General features: G+C 31.5%; 2 protein-coding genes across 4 annotated transcripts in view; one reads left to right on the plus strand and one right to left on the minus strand.

Moving 5' to 3' along the window:
* The window catches only part of LOC116777301 (titin homolog), a 34,123-nt gene extending 27,505 nt beyond the window's left edge, over window positions 1–6,618 (plus strand). For both annotated transcript variants that reach the window (XM_032670770.2, XM_032670771.2), the window contains exons 15-30: window positions 35–286; window positions 362–838; window positions 1,150–1,322; window positions 1,549–1,642; window positions 1,828–2,461; window positions 2,688–2,854; window positions 3,257–3,466; window positions 3,654–3,957; window positions 4,026–4,158; window positions 4,250–4,418; window positions 4,509–4,548; window positions 4,631–4,763; window positions 4,842–4,998; window positions 5,185–5,307; window positions 5,591–6,059; window positions 6,196–6,618. In XM_032670770.2, the coding sequence (XP_032526661.2) occupies window positions 35–286; window positions 362–838; window positions 1,150–1,322; window positions 1,549–1,642; window positions 1,828–2,461; window positions 2,688–2,854; window positions 3,257–3,466; window positions 3,654–3,957; window positions 4,026–4,158; window positions 4,250–4,418; window positions 4,509–4,548; window positions 4,631–4,763; window positions 4,842–4,998; window positions 5,185–5,307; window positions 5,591–6,018 (3,494 nt within the window). In that variant the 3' untranslated portion in view covers window positions 6,019–6,059; window positions 6,196–6,618. The remainder of the gene's footprint in view (window positions 1–34; window positions 287–361; window positions 839–1,149; window positions 1,323–1,548; window positions 1,643–1,827; window positions 2,462–2,687; window positions 2,855–3,256; window positions 3,467–3,653; window positions 3,958–4,025; window positions 4,159–4,249; window positions 4,419–4,508; window positions 4,549–4,630; window positions 4,764–4,841; window positions 4,999–5,184; window positions 5,308–5,590; window positions 6,060–6,195) is intronic.
* On the minus strand, window positions 6,604–19,937 carry LOC116777302 (muscle M-line assembly protein unc-89-like). 2 transcript variants are annotated; one of them, XM_032670772.2, is made up of 11 exons: window positions 19,737–19,931; window positions 14,230–15,379; window positions 13,957–14,135; window positions 11,851–12,138; window positions 11,318–11,385; window positions 10,833–10,976; window positions 10,556–10,755; window positions 9,651–9,954; window positions 7,758–8,096; window positions 7,385–7,676; window positions 6,604–7,305 (listed from the first exon to the last, which is right to left on the minus strand). In XM_032670772.2, exons 2-11 carry the CDS (start codon window positions 15,203–15,205, stop codon window positions 7,222–7,224), a joined length of 2,874 nt encoding a protein of 957 aa, XP_032526663.1. In that variant the 5' UTR covers window positions 15,206–15,379; window positions 19,737–19,931; the 3' UTR covers window positions 6,604–7,221. The 2 variants fall into 2 exon arrangements, with proteins under 2 accessions (XP_032526663.1, XP_061382288.1); XM_061526304.1 differs by having other exon boundaries at window positions 6,604–7,676; window positions 19,737–19,937.
* Window positions 19,938–20,606: the final 669 nt, after the last annotated feature.

Genomic DNA, 20,606 nt, shown 5'->3' on the forward strand with positions numbered 1-20,606 from the left:
TAACAATTAACTATTGTCATATGTGATTTTACAGAGGTTTATCATTCATTTGAAAATGAACTAGTGTTGGAGTGTCGAATTCGTGGTCAACCACTTCCATCTATAACTTGGTATAAAAATGATAAACCAATTACGTTATCTGAACGATATCAAGCACATTACCTAGCTGATGGAGTCTGTAGACTAACTATTAACTGTCCAACTCAAGAAGATTCAGGAAAGTATACATGTCATGCTGAAAGCTCTATATGGTCTGACGAAATTTCTCATAATGTTCAATTTAATGGTAAGTAAATTTGTATACGTTATTTTCGTAATTAGGGTTTTAGATGATATTAATAACGAATATTTTTTGTAACAGGTAAAGAAACTAATATGAACCGAAATATTGTTACGTTGGAAAAGGTAAATTTGGCCCGGCAGACAATAGAATCACGGAAACCTCATTTTACAAATGTCATATCAGACTATAAAGTAGTCAGTGGCGGCACAATTGGCTTGCAAGTAGAAATTAAAGGGTCACCAACAAGAGTAGAATGGTTGCGAGATGGGTTCTCTGTACTTGAAACTTACAGAAACGCCCAAACTTACTTTGATCGCGGTATTTACACTTTAGCTCTTTCCGATGTAACAGAAAGAGAAACGGGCTTGTATACCTGTAGGGCATGGAGTAGACACGGAAATGTTGATATGAATGCGGCCATAACCGTAGTTCAACCAAATCAGGTTGATGGAAAACCTGCAGTAATAGTCAGTAGACCAGCAAAAGATATACTTATATCTGTAGGCGAAGATATTAATATTTCATTTAGAGTACAAGGAGAACCAAAACCAAAAGGTACATACATTTAACTTATTTAATTAAAATCTACAAATACGTCTACACTTAGCAAAAGTTTCACATTTGACTTACACACTTTTAATGTTTATAAATGATAAGACATATATACTTGTACATTAGACAACGACGATGATGATATCATTAAATGAATAAGACTAATATTATAAGATAGGTGTTTAAATTGACGATGCAAACTCTTGCTAACGAAACAGTAAACGCAACGTATTGTAGTAGAATATTTATAAGGCAGCGATTAATAAGCGATGATGATGATGATGATGATTAATAAGTGTATTATTTTATTTTAGTGTTTTTCATGAAGGGCTTAAGAGATGTTACTTACAGTCAGCGAGTTTGCAAAATGACATCTGATGATTATATGAAGTTTACATTGAAAAGATCAGTGATATCTGATGCTGGAACTTACTGTATACTTGCCCGTAATGCGTATGGCTGTGATAGAGCCTTCGTTACTGTCGTGGTAAGTAATTTCCCGCAGCTTTAACAAATGTTGATTGAAACAGATTTTTTAAATCTATTTTTATTTTCCAATGCACGAGATTGCTTAGTAATCCTAATTAATGACCCAGGCAGGTTTTAAATTAATAAATTGTCTATGTACGATCTACTTAAAATTATGCTCAAACTTAAATGCTACTATACTAAATCGAGGTAATATGTACTAAAACGACTTATCTTTTTAACAGATAAGACAACGGGCGACATCAGAAAACCTTGTTTCAGATTGGACATATCCAATGGATGATTTAGCCATCTCGCCTCTTGATCGTAATTATAAAGGTAATTAGAATTAATTACAACGTTAAACAGGTTATGTGTAGTCAGTAAATTCTTTTATGCTTGTGCTTTTAAAATTGATCACAACTTTCATTTTAAATCTAATATTGGAGGAGCATATATTAGAATTGGCAATACTTCAAGTATAAATTGTTATTAGAGATACGGTAATGATGTATGTATTGTAGTTGTTCCCGATCGCATACCGAGTGAACCGAGCGTCATCGAAGGCGGCAAGAACTGGGTGTCACTTGCCTGGCCCAAACCTGATTGTCAAACACGGGCTCCAATTTTGGCTTACAAGGTAGAAAGTTGGTTGATAGGAAAAGAAGGAGGTGCGCGGTGGACTGAACTGGGAATTACACCACGAAATTCTTTTGACGCCTTCAATCTAAAACAAGAAGAAGAGTATCATTTTAGAATTACACCCAGAAACCGCTACGGTTGGGGTGAATCCGTACAAACGTCAACACCCATTGGAATCGGTCTTAGTGGTGAAAGGCCGGAGTTCATTGAAATTCTTCCTGGTCAAAGTAAAGTTCTTGTAGGCGAAACAGCAACATTATGTTGTAGCTTCAAGGGAAAACCTACTCCAGAAATAGTATGGATGAAAAATGGTCACGAAATAGAAGAAAATACGAATCGAATTAAAATAACACAAAATAATTTTAAGGCATGTTTAATTATAGAAAATGTTAATATAGAAGATGAGGGCAGATATAGTTGTGAGGCGACGAATATTCACGGACGATCTTCAACATACGCAAGAATGACTGTCATAACTGATCGAAATATTTGGGAGGCTGACGCCAAATTAAAAAGGTTTGTTGTTTTAGTATCCGGCAATGTGGTTATAAGTCTCTTCATATTATATATTTTTAAATAATGTAAGATTATCACTCTAATTTTATTAGATTAATAAACAGAGAACCTAACTATTTCATTGTTTGATAAATCTGGGATTCGTGTATTTTATTCAACAAAACAATTATGACTTTGATTTTTATTAGGTTTTTATTATTTTAAAATGTCAATTGGTTCATTACAGAGAGAGGTCGGCGGGCTTAGATGGCGAGTATCCTCCACAGTTTACTATGCGATTGCGTGATCGACGCGTTCAAGTAACATATCCCGTGCGTCTCACGTGCCAAGTTGTGGGCAGTCCTGCGCCCACAATTGCATGGTTTAAAAATGGAGAAGAAATCACAACTGACGGTAAGTTACATAGACATAACCATACTAATTATATTATTAATTCATTACAATCATATCTTTTTGTATTCGAAAATAGAATATGTGCCAAGTGAGATGTCGTTTACAGTTGACACGTGCCAAAGCTTCCGCAATACGTAATATCGATGCAAAATAGTATATTATGCATTTGTAAAATAAAAATAATTTGTTTAATATCTTGCTATTTTGTTTGTGTTCCGCACTTTCATCTTGATAAATTAAGAAACATAGAAATTTATGATAAAAATATTATTGTTATTTGTAAAATAGTAAAAAAAAGTCAATGAAGTTTTTTTATTAGACAGTTTGTTTGTGCACCATTAGAAATTAATAAGAATATATTATTAATATATGAATAAAAACAGCAATGTTCCAAATGTGCAGATCGCCATAGCATGTCCCAAGATGAGTTTTTCTATACACTTGAGATAGCACCAACGACGTTGGACGATGGCGGTGTATATGAAGTAATGGCTAGAAATAACAGTGGAGCGATTAGTTGCCGCTGTAGTTTGGTCGTAGATAAAGGCATCAGAGCATATGTCGCCCCTGAATTTTGTTGCGGCCTGGAACCATTGTATCAGTTAAGAGAAGGTGAAAGTATTTCTTTAACTCTCATAGTATGTAAAAGACAATTAATAGTTTTGTAATATTGGGATATTTATTAAGCGAATGAGCCTTATTGTAGCTTATGTGGTTAAAATTCGTAATCTAAAAAGGTAGACTTGGTCGCTATCTGAACAAAATTAATTAAGATTGATTTTTTGTTCCTGTTCTTTAGGCGAAGAACTGAGAATTTCAGCAATAGTAGAAGCGTATCCTTCTGTCGGTGTATGTTGGTATCGAGACGGCGTTAGGTTACGGCCGAGTCGTCGGGCGGTCATGACCTTAGATCGAGACGGACAAATTGAACTGGCTCTTGCCGCCGTAACTGCCCGAGATGCTGGCGTATATACGTGTACTGCTTCCAATGAAGTAGGCCGGGTTTCCACTTCGGGTAAAGTGGAAATCATAGCGGAAGAAAATAAAGATGATAACATGAATGCACCGCCGATTTTTGTGAGCGATGAAACATCGCGAGCTCTGTGAGTTTTTTATTTATTTATATGACTTGTTTATGTGAATATTATTATGAATTAGATTATATTTGCAGTTACTCTAACGAGCCGAGATTTCTAAGAAAACCTAGGTCTAGTGAGGCACGAGAAGGTGACACCGTAATTATAGTTTGTGAAGTTATAGGAGATCCTAAGCCTGAAGTTTACTGGCTACGAGACTTTTTAAAGGTATGCTTATTATACTTCCGTCGTGGTAGCTAATATTTCAGCCCCGAATTGATAACAATCATATTAAAACCCTGTAACAAAAACCTTTTAGCCGGATTACTATCGAGACGCAAAACATTTCAAACGGATTGGCGCCGGACCCGAGTATAGATTCGAAATTCCGCATGCAAAATTCGATTATACAGGCACATACTCTGTAGTGGCCAAGAATATACATGGAGAAGCAAAAGCTATTATATCATTGCAAATACTAGCGAGAGGTAAATGGGTATTAGTTTAGGATAACTTTTGAATTGCTAAGTCTTGTTTGACACACATATTACGTTATTATATTATTCCTTACTTTATAGATCCCAATTCAAAAGAAGACGTCCACAACATTAGATATGGGTAATTGAACAACCAATCATTGCTTTACTTGGTTTTCCATTTTAACTTAAAATGAAAAACTACTTCAAATTATGTGTTGTAGGCTTGTCGAAGAAATTCCTCGTTTTGAAAAAGAATTAACTGACCTACTATGCTATGACGGAGATGCGATTGAGTTCGAGTGTCGTATCGCAGCAAACCCGGATCCTTTCATAAGATGGTACCATTATACCGAGGTAATATTTTTTTTTTATAATTTCAACAAGTCCATTTGCTACAGTCTTATTTAATCCAAAGTGTTTTATTTTATTAAGGTGGTCCCAGACTGTCCAGATTTCGTTACTTCTTATGATCGCGGTACCGCACGACTTAAGATAAATCAAGTTACCGCTGAAGACGAAGGCACTTACAAGTGTGAAGCCTCCAATAGTTTAGGAAAAGCAACTTCCAGTGCGTGCTTAGTTGTATACCGTAAGTAAACGATATATATATATATATATATATATATATATATATGCCCGGAAAGTAAAAAAAAAACATATATTACATTCATAAAAATTTAAGATGATACAATGTCAGTACGATAAAGAGTTTTGGTAGAAGTTACTTTATAGGTCCGTGTAATGGTAATTTAATAAGGTTTATGTAATTCGTCAGCACCTGGGGAGCCAAACACCTTAAGCCAGAATCTGCGGCGGCCACCGGCACTGCTGTCAGCTGCCTCCACTCCACGCTCCACACCACGCACTACACCCGCGCGGTCGTTGTCAACCACACCATGTGCGTAACAATATATATGTACCTCTAAAGCATTTCAATAGTCTAAGTGGGAAATAATTTCACAAATGCTTTTAAATATGTGTACTATACAGAAACTAGAGTATAAATAATTAATTTAACGCCAATATATTATATCTAGAAACTGTATCATTCCTCACGAACCTCTCAGTTAGCTAATTATTAATTAATTTCTATATTATTTATTTTATATATTATTGATTATTGTGATTAATTATCTTGAAGCTAATGTTAAACATTTTCATCATAATATTTGTTGTAACAGGTCGAGATTCTCGACGGTTGTGTAGTCCGACTCGGGAAATAGCACCGAAATTTTACACCTATCCTTTCAATAGAGTAGCCGAAGAAGGTGACACTGTTGTATTCCAATGTGCTGTTAAAGGCCTTCCTCCACCTTGGGCTACATGGGACAAAGACGGAATAATAATTACTGCCTCTCCAAGAATAAATATAAAAGAAAAAGACGAAATGTTTAGAATTTTAGAAATTGAGGAAGTAACAATAGAGGATGTTGGTCTATACAGAATAACATTAGAGAATGATTACGGTAGAGCGGAAGCCTCAGCTAGGCTTGAAATTATAACAGGAAAAGGGAAATTCCACGGAACTACGAGATCATTTAGCGCTTCTCCGAGCAGGAGACCTTTGACCTACAGAAGGAGAACTCCATCATTTTCTAGATTGGACTAAGAACTGTCTTTAGAAAATATGAACACAAAGTGACGAAAAAGGTATTTTATAATATTTGTATACAATAGAAAACGCAATGCGATTCGGGTACCCTATTTTAACACAGATTGCGAAGCGAAGGATTTATTTTCATATTTGTTCTTGACTTTTATATTAATAAAAACTGTTTTCTTACAGGTTAAAATTAGCAGGAGAAGATGAACAATTTGTGTTTATTTTCTCAAGTTTGTTTCCGTGCATTTTTAAAATCAGAAATGAATAATAGGTTTCAATAAATAACGACAACAAAAATATTTTTACATACTCGTATATCGCTTAGTGTAGATAAAAATTCATTAGGCAATTTATGCTAGACTGTTTTACTGTTTTATAAAACTTATTTATCAATGTAACACTTGAATTTGCCAATATATGAATGTTTAATTGTTTGGTTTAGTATTTGTTTATTTAGTTTAGATGTACGACAAATATTCCCAAGATAACGGGACACTTCTAATTATGCAGCAAGTGTGATTTTTGTTTTCTTAGCTCCTCTAGAAAAATTTTAGATTTATTTTCAAAGATTTTATGTCATTAAACAATAAATAAATTACTAATTGCTTTATGTTTTATTATTTAATATTACGTTTCTGAGTTTACATTTTCACATTCCAAATTTACATCAAGTGGACTTTTATTTTACTGAGCTATAGCTATTTTTCAATGATTTTTATTTTCATCAGACCATTTTAAAATTTATGTACTAACATTCAACTATTACTATTACTAACAATATTTCTCAAATCTTGTTGCTGAAACGAATTACAAATTAGAAATATAAGCGACCAAACAAGGAACACCGCGATTTCACTTACTCTGTCAAAGCGATTTGTTGTGAGATGTATAGCTATGGTTTATTGCTGGCGTCCATTTATATTTTTAAATAAATGTTATTTTTAGTTCAGGGAACGGTAAGAGTAAAATACATATATTTAGTCTAATAAATTACTATTTTAATACAATACTTTAAAACTATGAACCCTTAAACAAAATGTGTAAGAGCATTGCGCTCAGAGATCCATTAAAATAAAACGAGAATAAATATAAATTCATTGTTCATAAACATTTAGATTTCATATCGCCATATTGATATTACCATAATTTTTTTAGATATGTTTTTTTTTTATAACCCGCTTAAAATAAAACACATTGTCGATTAACTAATTAAGTGACCGTAGGCGCCCCTGGTTCGTTTGTAGAGCGATGCGTGCGTAGACGATGAGCCGCAATCAAGACATTTCCAGCCCTCTATTAATAAAATAACGAGTAATAAAAGTCTATTTTCATTGTAAACACAGCAATAATACATTTGATATTCATTACAAACCTGCCACCTAGCTCTATAGTTTGCTAGGTAGGACTTCAAATTTTCTCTAGTTCGTTTCATATGACCTGCTTTAGCACCACAAGGTGGACCTTCCCGTACCCATCTATGATTTAATGCTTGAGATGCATTCATTCGATATTCCGGTTTTAAAAGAAGTAGATGATCAACAAAGTCTTTTGCTAAATCTGATATTTCCTTAAATGCTGACTCATGGTAATTATATTTAGCCCTGGTGATGTTTGCCGATCTTTGCGCCCAATTTTCACCAACAAAAGGCATGACCCCAGACAATCTAAAAAAGTGCAATAAAATTTTGTATAATACAATGACAGAAAAAGTACCTTAGACTTTATTAACTCATTTTATTGCTTACAACATGTATGTAACCACGCCCAAACTCCACATGTCACATGCTAAGGTCAGTCGATCAAAATTTAATACTTCTGGAGCTACATAGTCTCTAGTACCATATATTGCTCTGGTTTGTTGACTGTCGTCCAAATATCTAGCTAAGCCGAAATCTATGATTTTAACTTGTAGAGAGTTAGGACTTAAGCAAATAATATTTTCTGGTTTCAAATCCAAATGCGCTATTTTTAGTTCATGCAAATAAAGCAGAGCTTCACAAATTTGGCGCACGTATGGAACAACGTCCACTTCTTTAATATGTTCTTCATCCACGATCCTGTCAAATAACTCGTTACCCCATAAACTGAAAGCGAATAAAATCTTATAATATTAATAATGTACATTTAAAGTTACAAGTGCCTTTTTCCCCTGAACTGTACAACATGTAAAACAAAATGATTGTTAAGATGTTTCACAGTAAAGCGTAGTTTGAAAAAATAATAAGCAAGCTTTACTTTTAAGTAAAAAAATAAATAAATGTTATCTAAGTTTTTGGTAGTGACTTATTAAAATGAAACTTAAGTTTTCGGATAACACTACGCGTTTTTATTATTTTATGACTACATAATCCCGACGTTTCCCGAAAGATTGACACTTTCATCTCGTCTGCCCGTGATTACGGCTGCTGCAAAGGAACCGAAACGTCAAATAATGAAAACGAGTAGAATTATCTGAAAACTTTAGTTTCATTAAAAACAATATCTATGAAATGATATTGTGATAATGTAACTAAAATTAAAAAAATCTTATTTATATATTATTCATGTTTTCAACGATACTTGTATTTTTTATAACTAAATATACGCTTTTTTAATAATAATATATGTATTTTGTATGCAACATTAAAACCAATAATGTTTCAGAAAAGAACTGATAATAATATATCGAAAAGAAAAAATAAATATCAAATTTCAACTCAATCTAATTATTATGATTAATCTAAAACAACAATAAATATATATTACACATGACATTCCTTTTTAAGATAATTTATTATAATTGTTTGAAAATTAAATTGATATAAAGTGAAATGAAACCAAATACATTATTTAATAATAAAAATAAACTGTAATGGCCTGCCTTCAGATTTACGTGGGTAACTTAAAGTGGGGATAAACTTGTTTTGTTTATTTCTTACTTATGCCCATATAATTTAGTGCCTTTTTATATTTTTATAACTTTCCAGCTATTTTTAATAACACCAAATTAAATGTTTACATAAGATTAAATCTAATAAGACATTGTGAAAAAACTTTTGTAGAAGTATGTATTAATTATTAATAATTTCATAGAACTAACACTAATTAAAATAATGTATTTTTTTTTTGTTTTGGTAAAATTTCAAGCCAACAAGATAAATTAAAACCGTATAGCCTACTTAAAAAAATATTTAAATATAATGATTTTAAGGCAAGGAAACGCAAATTTTATAAATTTATCATATATTGTGGAAGTCATAGCGTATGAATAGTTAAAAACAAATGAATTAAAAGAATTTTATTTCGTTACTACGCTCACAAACAATAATGGAGCTAAAAACAGCGTTGCAATTTCGATTTTTTTTTGGCGAAATATACTAATATTAGATAAAAAGTGCATTTTTTTCAAGGTACACGTTCAAGAGAACACGGACCTACAATATTATGGTGCTAATTTAATTCGATACCTTAATGCATTAAGAAGACATAAAGCCTTGACTCAAACAGGAGGAAACAAAATGACCATATGTATTTTGGTTCATTTTTCTTTTTCCTAAAACCATATTTATTTATGAAGATGCTCCATCTGTTTAAGCATATAGAAAAAGAATCCTACTAATTGTAGTTTTTTCTTATTTAGTATATATTAAAATACTCACTAGTCCATTACAAGTACAAAGGAATCTTTTGAAATGTAAGCGCCGAAGAGATGAATAAGTTTTGGATGTCTTAACTGCTTCATCATTTCATATTCTCTTATTCCGAGTTCCCTCTTTTTCTGAGTTCTTGTTTTTAACACCTTTGCGGCATAATATTCTCCGTCTGTACCTTTAACAAGAACGACGCTACCAAACGCACCGCAGCCAATCAATGAACCGGTTTTAGTATATGCCTTTTCGAAATCTTCCATTGTTTGAAGCTCGCAAATCTTGCTTGTTGATAGCGTATTTTTTGGCGCTGGTACTAAATAAAGTGAACAGTATGTTAGTAATTTAAAACTTCATCTAGTTTACCTTCAGGATCATATTCGAAGAGTAAATAAAAAGAAAATGTCCGAAAGACTTACACATGTCTGAAATAAACTTATATTAATTTTAACTATTACATTATGATTTAGTCTCCATTAAGCCATAAGTAGATATAAAATGGTATGTAAAGCTATTTAAAAAATGCTAAAAAAAGAGATTCTTATAACATTGTAGCCCCAAAAATGATTTTAATTTTGTGTTTTTGTGAAACTTTTGTTCCATATTATGGAAAAACAGGTTGATTCAAAAAGTCTTTGTAAATTTATCAATACGTAAACTATTTTAATGCCGTATAAAGTGGCAACATCCAGATAGAACTACGTTCATAAGCTAAAATTTTATATTATAAGGCGCGAACTTCCTATTGTTCTATACTTTTACTGTTTTATTGTTTATAAAATAGAAAGTTACCTATATTACTATACATAAACATACGATCATGTCAATCAACCCCCACATCATTCTTGACGAGCAAAACAACTGGCTCGAGGTGTCTAGAAAAACATTATTATTGTACAATGTAACAAAAATCTTACCTATCCGAACTGTTGATTCGTCCGTCATGCTTGGGGAAGTCACAGCGGACACCCGAAATATCATAATTTGCTCTTGTACTGGATCTTCTAATTCAAACATCGGCTTACTTGATACTCCAGCTTGCACAAAATTATCATTGCTTTTACCGACTTCTATCATGTACCATTTTTCATTCGTTTTTTGAAACTCTGCCACTTCCCTTATAAATATAATATTTTTGATTTACATACACAGCTGTTGTTACTTGTTACATAAATAGTTGTGAAATATACTTACCATTCTATGACTGTAACACTTTTAGATGATATATTTGAGCTAGCTTCATGACTTTGTAAACACCTTTTGTATATATATAATTTCTCAGCGGCTATTTCTACATCATTGTTATCGACGTCTAAATAAAAGCTTTCATCGTCTAAACTGAAATAATAATATTATCTTTTTAGTCGAAAAAGAACATAGAAATAAAATACTACATTTTATTAATTATAAACAGTTCCGCAAAAATAGCAACAGCAAAAAAAACAATTTCGTTTATAATTTTCTGCTTATATTTTTGACATGTTAGAGTCTTATTCCATCCTATGTCCCTTTAGTTTTATATCGTATTTTATATAGTATCGTATTATATCTGACATATGTTACTTAACAAGTAATTTAAAAAAATATATAAAATTAAATAGAGTATGAATTCACATAAAGTTTTTTTGATATCGTTTTTGAAATTTGAACTTATAGTAATCACCTAGCATTGTAATCACCTGCAATAGGTAATCATGAAACTGCCAGTTGTGTCACGAGATCTGTCCGTAATTTCGTCGTCGGAAAACTGTAATAAGATTTAATGAATACATTTCCATAAATGTGAACGTTAGAAATTAATTCTTTTTACACGGTTGTCCATCAGTAGCTTTTTTATTTATAAAACTAATACATATACTCAAATTGTTCGGGATATTGTTATACCAAAAATAATTTATGTGATAAAGCATTCGCAATGCAATTTTTTTGACGAACCTAATGTTTTTGAAATACAAAATGCAATGAATCTCTGTGAAAACTTGGATCGCGTTTACGCATATGTGACAATCAACAATAAGGTAATAATGGCTAGCAGTATATGTATTTGTTTCGCTATTATGTATTATGATTATTGAATAGATTGCGATAAGATAAAAATCGCATTTTAATTACAAAATATTCGCATAGCAGACAAAACTTATATAAAAAACTAAAGATATCTCTCTAAAGAATACTTAATTTTTTTTTAATACGACCTTGAATTAATACTTACGTTTTCTTGCATGATTCCACTGCCATTTTTGATTCCTTTAAAAGAATTCACTAACATGATGGTTATCTTGGAATTGACATAGTAGTAGATGCTTCTTTTGATACAGACATTTTGAATTACTTCCTCCATGATTGCTTGTGGGACTATTACTAGTTTTGTAGTTGTCTTATCGATAAAAAATGATTTTCCGTTAGGTAGCACTCTACGTACTTCACATATAACTTCACCTTCCATTCCAGGTTCAACTTGTTTAACAACAAAAATGAAATTTCCACCCTTTACCAAAACCTGAAACATTATATCAATATATACATATACTTATACCAAAAATACAATATACACTTCCAATACACACATATTTGTAGGTCAAAAAGTTCGCGGAATAGGAGGTATGGTAGAGGCAAAGGGTTCGCTTTTTTACCTGTACTACTTGTCACGCTCATTAAGAGTATAAATACCAAGTTTCATAAAAATCTGATCGTTATTCAATAAACAAGTAAATCAAACAAAACAAGTAAATCCGGAACAAAATTTGAAATATGGAGAAAATTGAGTTTCGCGCAGTTATTAAATTCCTTACAGTGCAAGGAAAAACTTCTCAGTTAATTTGGAAGAGATATATTTTGTTTATGGGGACTCTTGCCCTAGCAAAACCATGGTGTCATAACTTCTTCAAGCAAGGCAGAGAGTCGATAAAGATGATCCGAGGCCGGGGTAGCCTGTCAAGGCGACCACGGCAAAGAACGTCGAAAAACTTAAAAAATTCACATTGGAAGATGCCCGTTTAAAGAACCTTGAAGAAATGATAGGAGTGTCAGCTACAACCATTTTGAACATCCATCCAACTTTTGACTTGCCAACGTGACCGTGTGGTCAAAAGGGAGCGCAAGGTGCCTGGAATTCTCACGACACATCAGAAACAGCGGCGAGTTGAGTGTTGTTTTTGTCTCCCTGTGGTGAAAACAAGAACGAAATTTTATGCCGGCTAGTGACTGGAGATGAAACTTCGGTTCATCATTATGAGCCTGAGTCCAAACAGGACTCCTTGCAGTGACACAAAAAGGGCAAACCACCCCTAAAGAAATTCAAAGTGTCTCCGTCGTCTGCAAAAATCATAGCCACTATTTTGTGGGATACAGGGGGAATTCTTCTTATTGACTACAAAGAAAAGGGTACCTCTATAACCGGAGGGTACTATGCTATACTGTTGGGCCGGTCTCAGTACTGGCCCACTCTTCGTGTGATGCTGTAAAAGTCGTAGGGCTAACAGCAATAAACATTACAAAAAAAAATACGTTACATTATTAGAAAGTCAGCAAGATAGTGTGAGGGAGAAAAGGCGGGAAAAATTGACGAAAGGGGTGCTCTTTTTGTACGACAATGCACCCGTGAACAGGACTCGAGTTGCGATAGGTGTTGTACAATGTGTGGGTTTCGAAATCTTGGATCATCCTCCCTTTGGTGCAGATTTAGCCCCAAGTAATTATTACTTATTTCAAAAAAATTAAAAAGAGCTTCGATGAAAGAAATTTTCCAGAGATAAAGAAATGAAGAGCGCAATTTCGGACTTTTTTAACCACAAAGAAAAAACATTTTTTTTTTCCAAAAAAATTACTTGATTAATCTAATAAATGTATTAGAGTTAAAGGAGAATATATAGAAAAGGAAAAATAATTTTGAGTTTTATTTCTTACTTTTTAACCATCCTTTTCCTTTAACTTTTGACCCACCCTCGTATATTCAATTATCCGAGGTCGCAAATACATATTTAAGATATAATTTGATTTAAAAATGCAAGTATATCATATATTCTGAAAGGGTATTTGTACTTTCACTTTACAAGATAATAATTTCTGTTTTTTTGATACAGAGAATATTAAAATTTAAAACTAATAAAGCGTAGCGTAGTAAAAAGCGTAATTATAAATGTTTATAACCTAATATTAGTCCTAGTAACAATTATGACTTTAGATTTTGTAAAATCATCAGTGTAGTAATTGAATTTAATTCTTTAGTTACAATAAAAACAAGTCAATATTAAACGTTATATACCAATACTAAATTTTGAAAAACTCATTTTTATTTTTGCTTATTATAAATACTTACATGGAACCGATGATTGGAACGTTCAACTCTGTAATTACCGATGTACCATACCGAAAAATGAAACCTTGGATCCTCTATAACAAAACTACACGTGAAACTTATACTCGATCCGAAGCAGGCCATAGTTGGAGTGAGGGATGATTTTAATGTTATTGGCCTTAGTATACTGTTAGGCCGCCCTAAAAAAGAAATTTTAAATAAGAACTCATATTAAGAGATATAAATGTATTGAAGGTGTAGAATGTAATTAATTTTATCTGTATAAAAACTCACTGATAACGTTTAAGAAGAAAGACGATGATTCCAAATGTCCTGTAATATCATCTTGTACAGTAACAGTATATTCGCCACTGTCATCTGAATTTGCACTTTTTATTCTAAGACATATACAGCTATTATTAATGTATTCTGAAGTCACTTTATCATTATTCTCCAAATCTGATCCGTCCTTTGACCAAAACACTAGAGTATTTATATCACAAGTCGCTTTGCAAACAATTCTCACCTCTTCTCCCTTACTAACTTCAATTTCATCTGGCAGGTCTTCTACAGTTGGCACATCTTCACTGTTACTCAAAACGTTAAAGTCGGTATTTATTACTGCCACGCTTGCATATGTGGATGCTATACCATATTCAGATTTTGATACTACGTGATATATTCCACTATCTGTTTCCTTTGCGTGCAATATAGACAATGTAGTCGATCTCTTATCATTTAAAATTATAGTTCGATCATGCGGTATAAACGGTTTATTACTCTTGTACCATATGTAATCTTCAAGACAATCTTCATCAAATTCAGCTTCTAGTTCTATGGTGCTCCCTACTAACAGCCTAGAACATTTCAAGTGTCTGACTACACCAATCATTTTAGGAATTACGTTCATGTATACAACATCGTTGTTGTTGTTATAATATCTATCTTTAATTGGCCGTACATACAAATTTGCTTTAGAATACGTTTCGTGCGAACTACTTTTTAGTATAACGCTATAAACACCCTGGTCGTAAGCTTTAATTGATGTAATCTCAAGTTGATGCCATTTTTCATTACAACTCATCGTATGTTTACGAGATTGTTCTAGACATTTCCCATCATGGTACCATTTGTAAGACACACATTCTTCTGAACTGTCACTTATTTTACATTTGAAAATAATATGTGTAAATTCATCTGTGACTATGTCTTCTAAAGGCTCTTCTATCTCCAAATATGTTAACATACATTTATTTTTCTCAATCGCCATTCTCAAACGTTTGGTATTATATATATATATATATATATATATATATATATATATATATATATGTAAATGCGAAAATTCTTCTTCTATATAAGTAAAAATAATAAATATGGTTAATAATAAATAATTGGCTTAGGTTTTTTCTTTTCCAGTCTCTGGTTACAGGAATTCAGTCTTCTGTAAAGAAAATAAGTAATATGTATTATTATAAATAATATGTACTGTATATTTAGAAAAACCTTCCATCCGACCATTTACAATGAAGCTGGAAAAACCATAAAGAAAAAAATTTAATATAGGAACTTGTTCATGTGATAAGTTAATTAATGCTATACTAAAAAAGTGATTTATTGAGTCATATTTGGTAATATTTAACTTGAATAGAAGAAGGTTTGTTCGAAATGGAGGAAATAACAAATACATCAAAGCAAACACTATACAGTTTATTTTATTTTAATTTTGATCTTAAAATTATAACACAAAATGTCTTCGCTTTTATTATCTCTTTGTCAAAGATACCTTGAAAGTTTATTTAAATGTTGAACGTAATAACTATTTACGAAACAATTTTAAGTGAAAAGTATTCAGATGAATTACTCTTAGTCAGTTACACGTTAATTATTACTGCTTACAAAAAAGGAGCGGTTATTGTTTGTAAAATAATTACATCATTTGCATTAACTCTTTAGATTTATTTCTGTATGTCGTCAAAGCATACTATAAAAATATTTTATAAAAAAATACTATTTCTGTCTCAATATCACGAAAGATAGGCACCATAATGTCATATGTGTGTCGCGGTACTTGATGTGAGTCATGCCTACAATAAGGTCGTACAAGGTGACGTATTGACACCGGTCAACTCCAAAAACACACGTTAACACACCCTGCCATAATAAATATGTAGATGTAGATAGCTAAATTTCTTGGCTGTAACCGTTAACATTATATTTAAAATATCTTTATATTTAATTTATTTATACAATATAAAGATTTCGTTTGAGAAAAGAAATCCGGAACTAATACCGAGTATATGACATTTGATCGTTATCAAACTCAATGTAGTATACGAGTACGTTTAAAATGGGGTCGAAATATAATCGTATTACTATGATAAACTGCATCTAAGGACTTGAAAATTACATGGCAGATCCATTAAAATTTAATTGGATAAAAAAATATATCATTTCATCCAAATATAAGACTTATGAAGTTTTCATTAATTCCTATGAACAACCAATTTTAAATAATACACGTTGTATAAATATTTACTATTAATTATTATGAAGCCTTAACATGAAGTATATTAACGTAAATGGTAATCAGCATTGATAATATATGTACGGTAAAACGAGCTTAGCATAATATCCTAAGAGACCGTGATTTATTTTCTCCATTTTTCGCCTAAAGAGGAGTAAATCGAGCGTTTTAACTGTGTAATGTCTTGTTTAGGCAATTTAATTATGAGTAGGTACGTTTTACGAGCCCAGAAGAATGTAAGTAAGCATCACCTTAATAAACAACATAGTTGATTGTGTATTACTTATAACATATTACTTTTTTATATCCTTATAATATAAAACAATATATATATATATATATAATATAATGTAAACAAAAATAACTTATCAAAAACACGTAATTTAAAAGTATTTAAATACCCGAACCATACAACCACATCTCTAAAGTTTTAATGAGGCTACCTCTCCGTTAATAAGGCGTGATTTTAATGGCTTGCCACTGGTGTTAAAAAGGTTGACGTTTTAATCGTTGCAATTACGTTACTGGGGAACGCACGTGGTTGCTAAATTATATTCGCTGGTTTAATTCCTCTTACGTTAAATACGAAACCCAGACTTGTATTTCAATTTAATTTTAGCATGATGCAGTCTTGAATATTTATAACATAGAAAATATAATGATTTATAAATAAATTATGTTTTGCGAGTCTCTTAGTAATTAAAACTCGCCACCATCAATTAATTCAGTTGGCAGCTTTCAAGTGCAAACTTATGGTGACACAGCCGAGGTCAACTCATGTCAAGTGAAAAGCACGAGCGGTTTGCCCACATATTGCGAAGGTAAAGATGGCTTAATTAATAGGAACAATGAAAGAGATATTGCCAAAGAGACCTAGTGATATAATTATGTAATAAGTTAAAAATAGAACGATTAATACGTTTCCATTTTTGTCTAAATATCAATATATATTATTGCAGTTTCCACATATAATTACTGATGTATTACTTAAATAGTTCTATTCATACCCAATCCGTGATTGCCTCAGTTCTAAAGTTCATACTGTGGAATCAGGTTTATTTTAAAATTCGCGTCTTCTAATCACTTAGACCATTTCCCTGTTGAAGCAAATAGCTGTACATATATGGAAGGTAGTAGACTGTCCACAGAGATTGTGAGGTTATATCACTCATTATGTATTTTTCGTGTTTTCTCTTTTATTTACATTGTTTATTATTTATTCAGTATTTTTCTGCAGAAAAGCAAAAATTATAAGCCACCTATGACTCGAATCCCTAAAATAACAAATCCTATTAAATATCTTTAAAAAAAATTAAACTTAACTAAAATCCGTGCTATAATTATTTTTAATTTTAAACAAGACAGTGGCTCGAACAAAGTAAATATATAAAAGTTAATAGCACAAAAAATAAAATAAAAACAGAATACAAATTTGCTAGTCCCTTCACTTTCTTTCATACTTAATTAAGTTTTAATAAGCTTTATAACAAAATTATAGTAAAATATTATCAACAAGAGGCAGATGAAGCCGCAGTAAAGTTTTAGTACAGAATTAGTATTGACTTACGATCCTTGGAAGTAAATAAAGACTACATCTTTATTAGCATTAAACACAATTGAAATATAAAGCCTTACCGCAAACATTGAAATTTAATATTCTTAAAATTACGCAGATTTTATCTTTATATTTCTTATGACAGTAACACATCCGGAGAATAAAAAAGTAAAAGTGTACGATGAAGAATCTAAATACTATCGCCAAGGTTTGTATGAGGGATAGGGTATTTAATATGCAAGCATATATCAATATTAGAAATGCAAAGAACTGTTTAAAATTAAAAAACAGCACTGAATTAATTTAAATGAGTTGTATTTTGAATCGATAGGACTTATCCATACGCAGGACCGAGGGCAATACATATACAAAACTTATTTTCATTTAAAATGCTATATGCGTTTGGAAAGGGCTTTTAAAATAAATTTACATTTATCATTCTAAGCCTCAAAGATACGCCGGATGCAGACACCTTTTATCAGTCTGTGTAATATGTTAAAAGGGTTTTAGAGTTATATAGTTCCCTTCCCACGTTTTAAACATAAAAAATGTTATTTATTGTCCACTAAACTTGTTTAAGAAAGTTAGGACAAGTACGGTTCTTTAATCTTATAATAAACGTTTTTATAGACTTTTTCCCTTTTCACACTAAGAAATGGAACAGAAATATTTACTTTTTGAACAGGTTATAACCTAAATACTTAGAAATATAAACCTGCATTGTTCATACCATTCATATTTTGTATGGTACTAGTATTTTTATTTCTTATTATATGTTTGAACAAATCCAAAAGGAAATACCTATACTTAAAAAGTGATATATAGTTGGTTCAAAATTGAATATTTATAAGGTTTTAAATGAATATTTTAAATATCAAGCGGGTTGAAATGCAAAATTTAATCAAATATAACTGTTTTGCTCCAATAACTTTTTTTTATAATTAGGTACTTAATAATATAATTTTAAATATTTCTTAACAATTTTTTTTATATTTTCCATAAAAGATTACTGATATTAAGGATTTGTTATTTATTCCGAATTGATTTATTCAATATTGTCACGAATTAACGATGTAACATTACTATGGAGATGTTTTTAACATTATTTGTATGTAAAATACGAAAGTGTAGATAATAATGGGGACATTTCAAAAGGAATTCCTTAGAAGAAAAGCATTGTTTAGTGATGGCGATTGCGGGACATCGGAAATGAATTCTCAACGGTTATTCTATATGCACGTTTCGAAATGAATGTTATGCAAACACCTTACACAAGATGTGTGACATCCTAGCTTGAATCCGTTTTGCTGAATCAGAGTTAAAGAATACCTATATAAGTTTCGACACTAATTGATTGTGCGTAATAAAAAACGTATATTTAATTGAAAAATTATGTGATACGTATGTTAATTTTAAATTCAACTTTCATTATAAATATTAGTACAAATTATTATCTGTGTTGATAAATATTCCTTTATACATTTTTAAAACTAATTCCATGACCTAGATTTTTTTACAACCCTCTCGATATGTAGACTCTTAAATCAGCTTGAACATATCATTGAAAATAATAAAAATATTTACATATAATTTTTTTTACAAATTTTAGTATACGACAATATATAAAAATGCAACTTATCAAATTTGTTAAAGACAACAACAAACAAACGAATGTTATAAATGACACATAAAAATAAATATTATGTTTATAATACTTACATGGGTAATAGGTAAGGGCAAGGGTCTAATTGATTTCCGAAGAGGTTGCGGACGCAGTTCTCTCGGTGCGAGACTCGACACGGGAATGCGCATGCGCTATGTGGCGTTGATAAACGGCAATGAGACGTACGACGTACGTGCCCGCCGCCCGCCGTCGGCCGTGCAACCAAGTACTAGTTAACCGATCGCTACATTGTACTCTCCTCGCTACTGACGTTGAATTGGTAAAACTAGTGCGGCTAGACTAATAGCTGTGTGAAAAAAAACTAGTTCTTATTGGAAAAGTTGCTAATGCATTAAATTAAACGTGGAAAACTATTTTCTATAGTTTTATTCTTTTCCATTATTGAAAGTGAAACTTCTTTTTAGGATACCAGATTTTTTTAACAATTCTTTACTAAGTATTTACGACATGATACATGGTAATGCTTTTAGTATGTTTATGATGTTTCCTTTAAGTGAAATATCTCGTGAATACAAATCAAACATTACTTACGCTCTTAAGAGCAATAGTTTTTTATACATACGACTTTTAAATAATTTTCAACATAAATTACTTCAAACTTATGCTTCTCAATAAATGAAAGATAGGTGTTTGATAAAAAAAAAAAAATCTTATTCCAAATTAATAAGGAACTATCTTTACAAAAACAATTCTTATAATTTGTTGTAATCCGGATAACGGTCAGCAATGATTTGAAAATAATTTAAAATGTACATATATACCTAACAGTTTCAAAGCTATTTCGTTTTAAGAGTTATATAAATCGAAGGAAAATAAAAAATATATACTTATATGAGACTAGCTGCTGCCCGCGGCTCCGCCCGTGGATTGGTAGCTTTTCGCATAACCATATATATATATATATA

Source organism: Danaus plexippus, chromosome Z (assembly GCF_018135715.1).
Source record: "Danaus plexippus chromosome Z, MEX_DaPlex, whole genome shotgun sequence".
In the NCBI taxonomy this organism is placed as follows: domain Eukaryota; kingdom Metazoa; phylum Arthropoda; class Insecta; order Lepidoptera; family Nymphalidae; genus Danaus; species Danaus plexippus.

Excerpts from the sequence above, each read along its gene's own strand:
- LOC116777302 (XM_061526304.1), bottom strand. The coding sequence starts at position 15,205 with ATGGCGATTGAGAAAAATAAATGTATGTTAACATATTTGGAGATAGAA. Across the intron at positions 14,136-14,229 it reads TTTCTTCTTAAACGTTATCA|GGCGGCCTAACAGTATACTA; the intron begins GTGAGTTTTTAT and ends TTTCTTTTTTAG. Across the intron at positions 7,677-7,757 it reads GGCGTGGTTACATACATGTT|ATTGTCTGGGGTCATGCCTT; the intron begins GTAAGCAATAAA and ends GCACTTTTTTAG.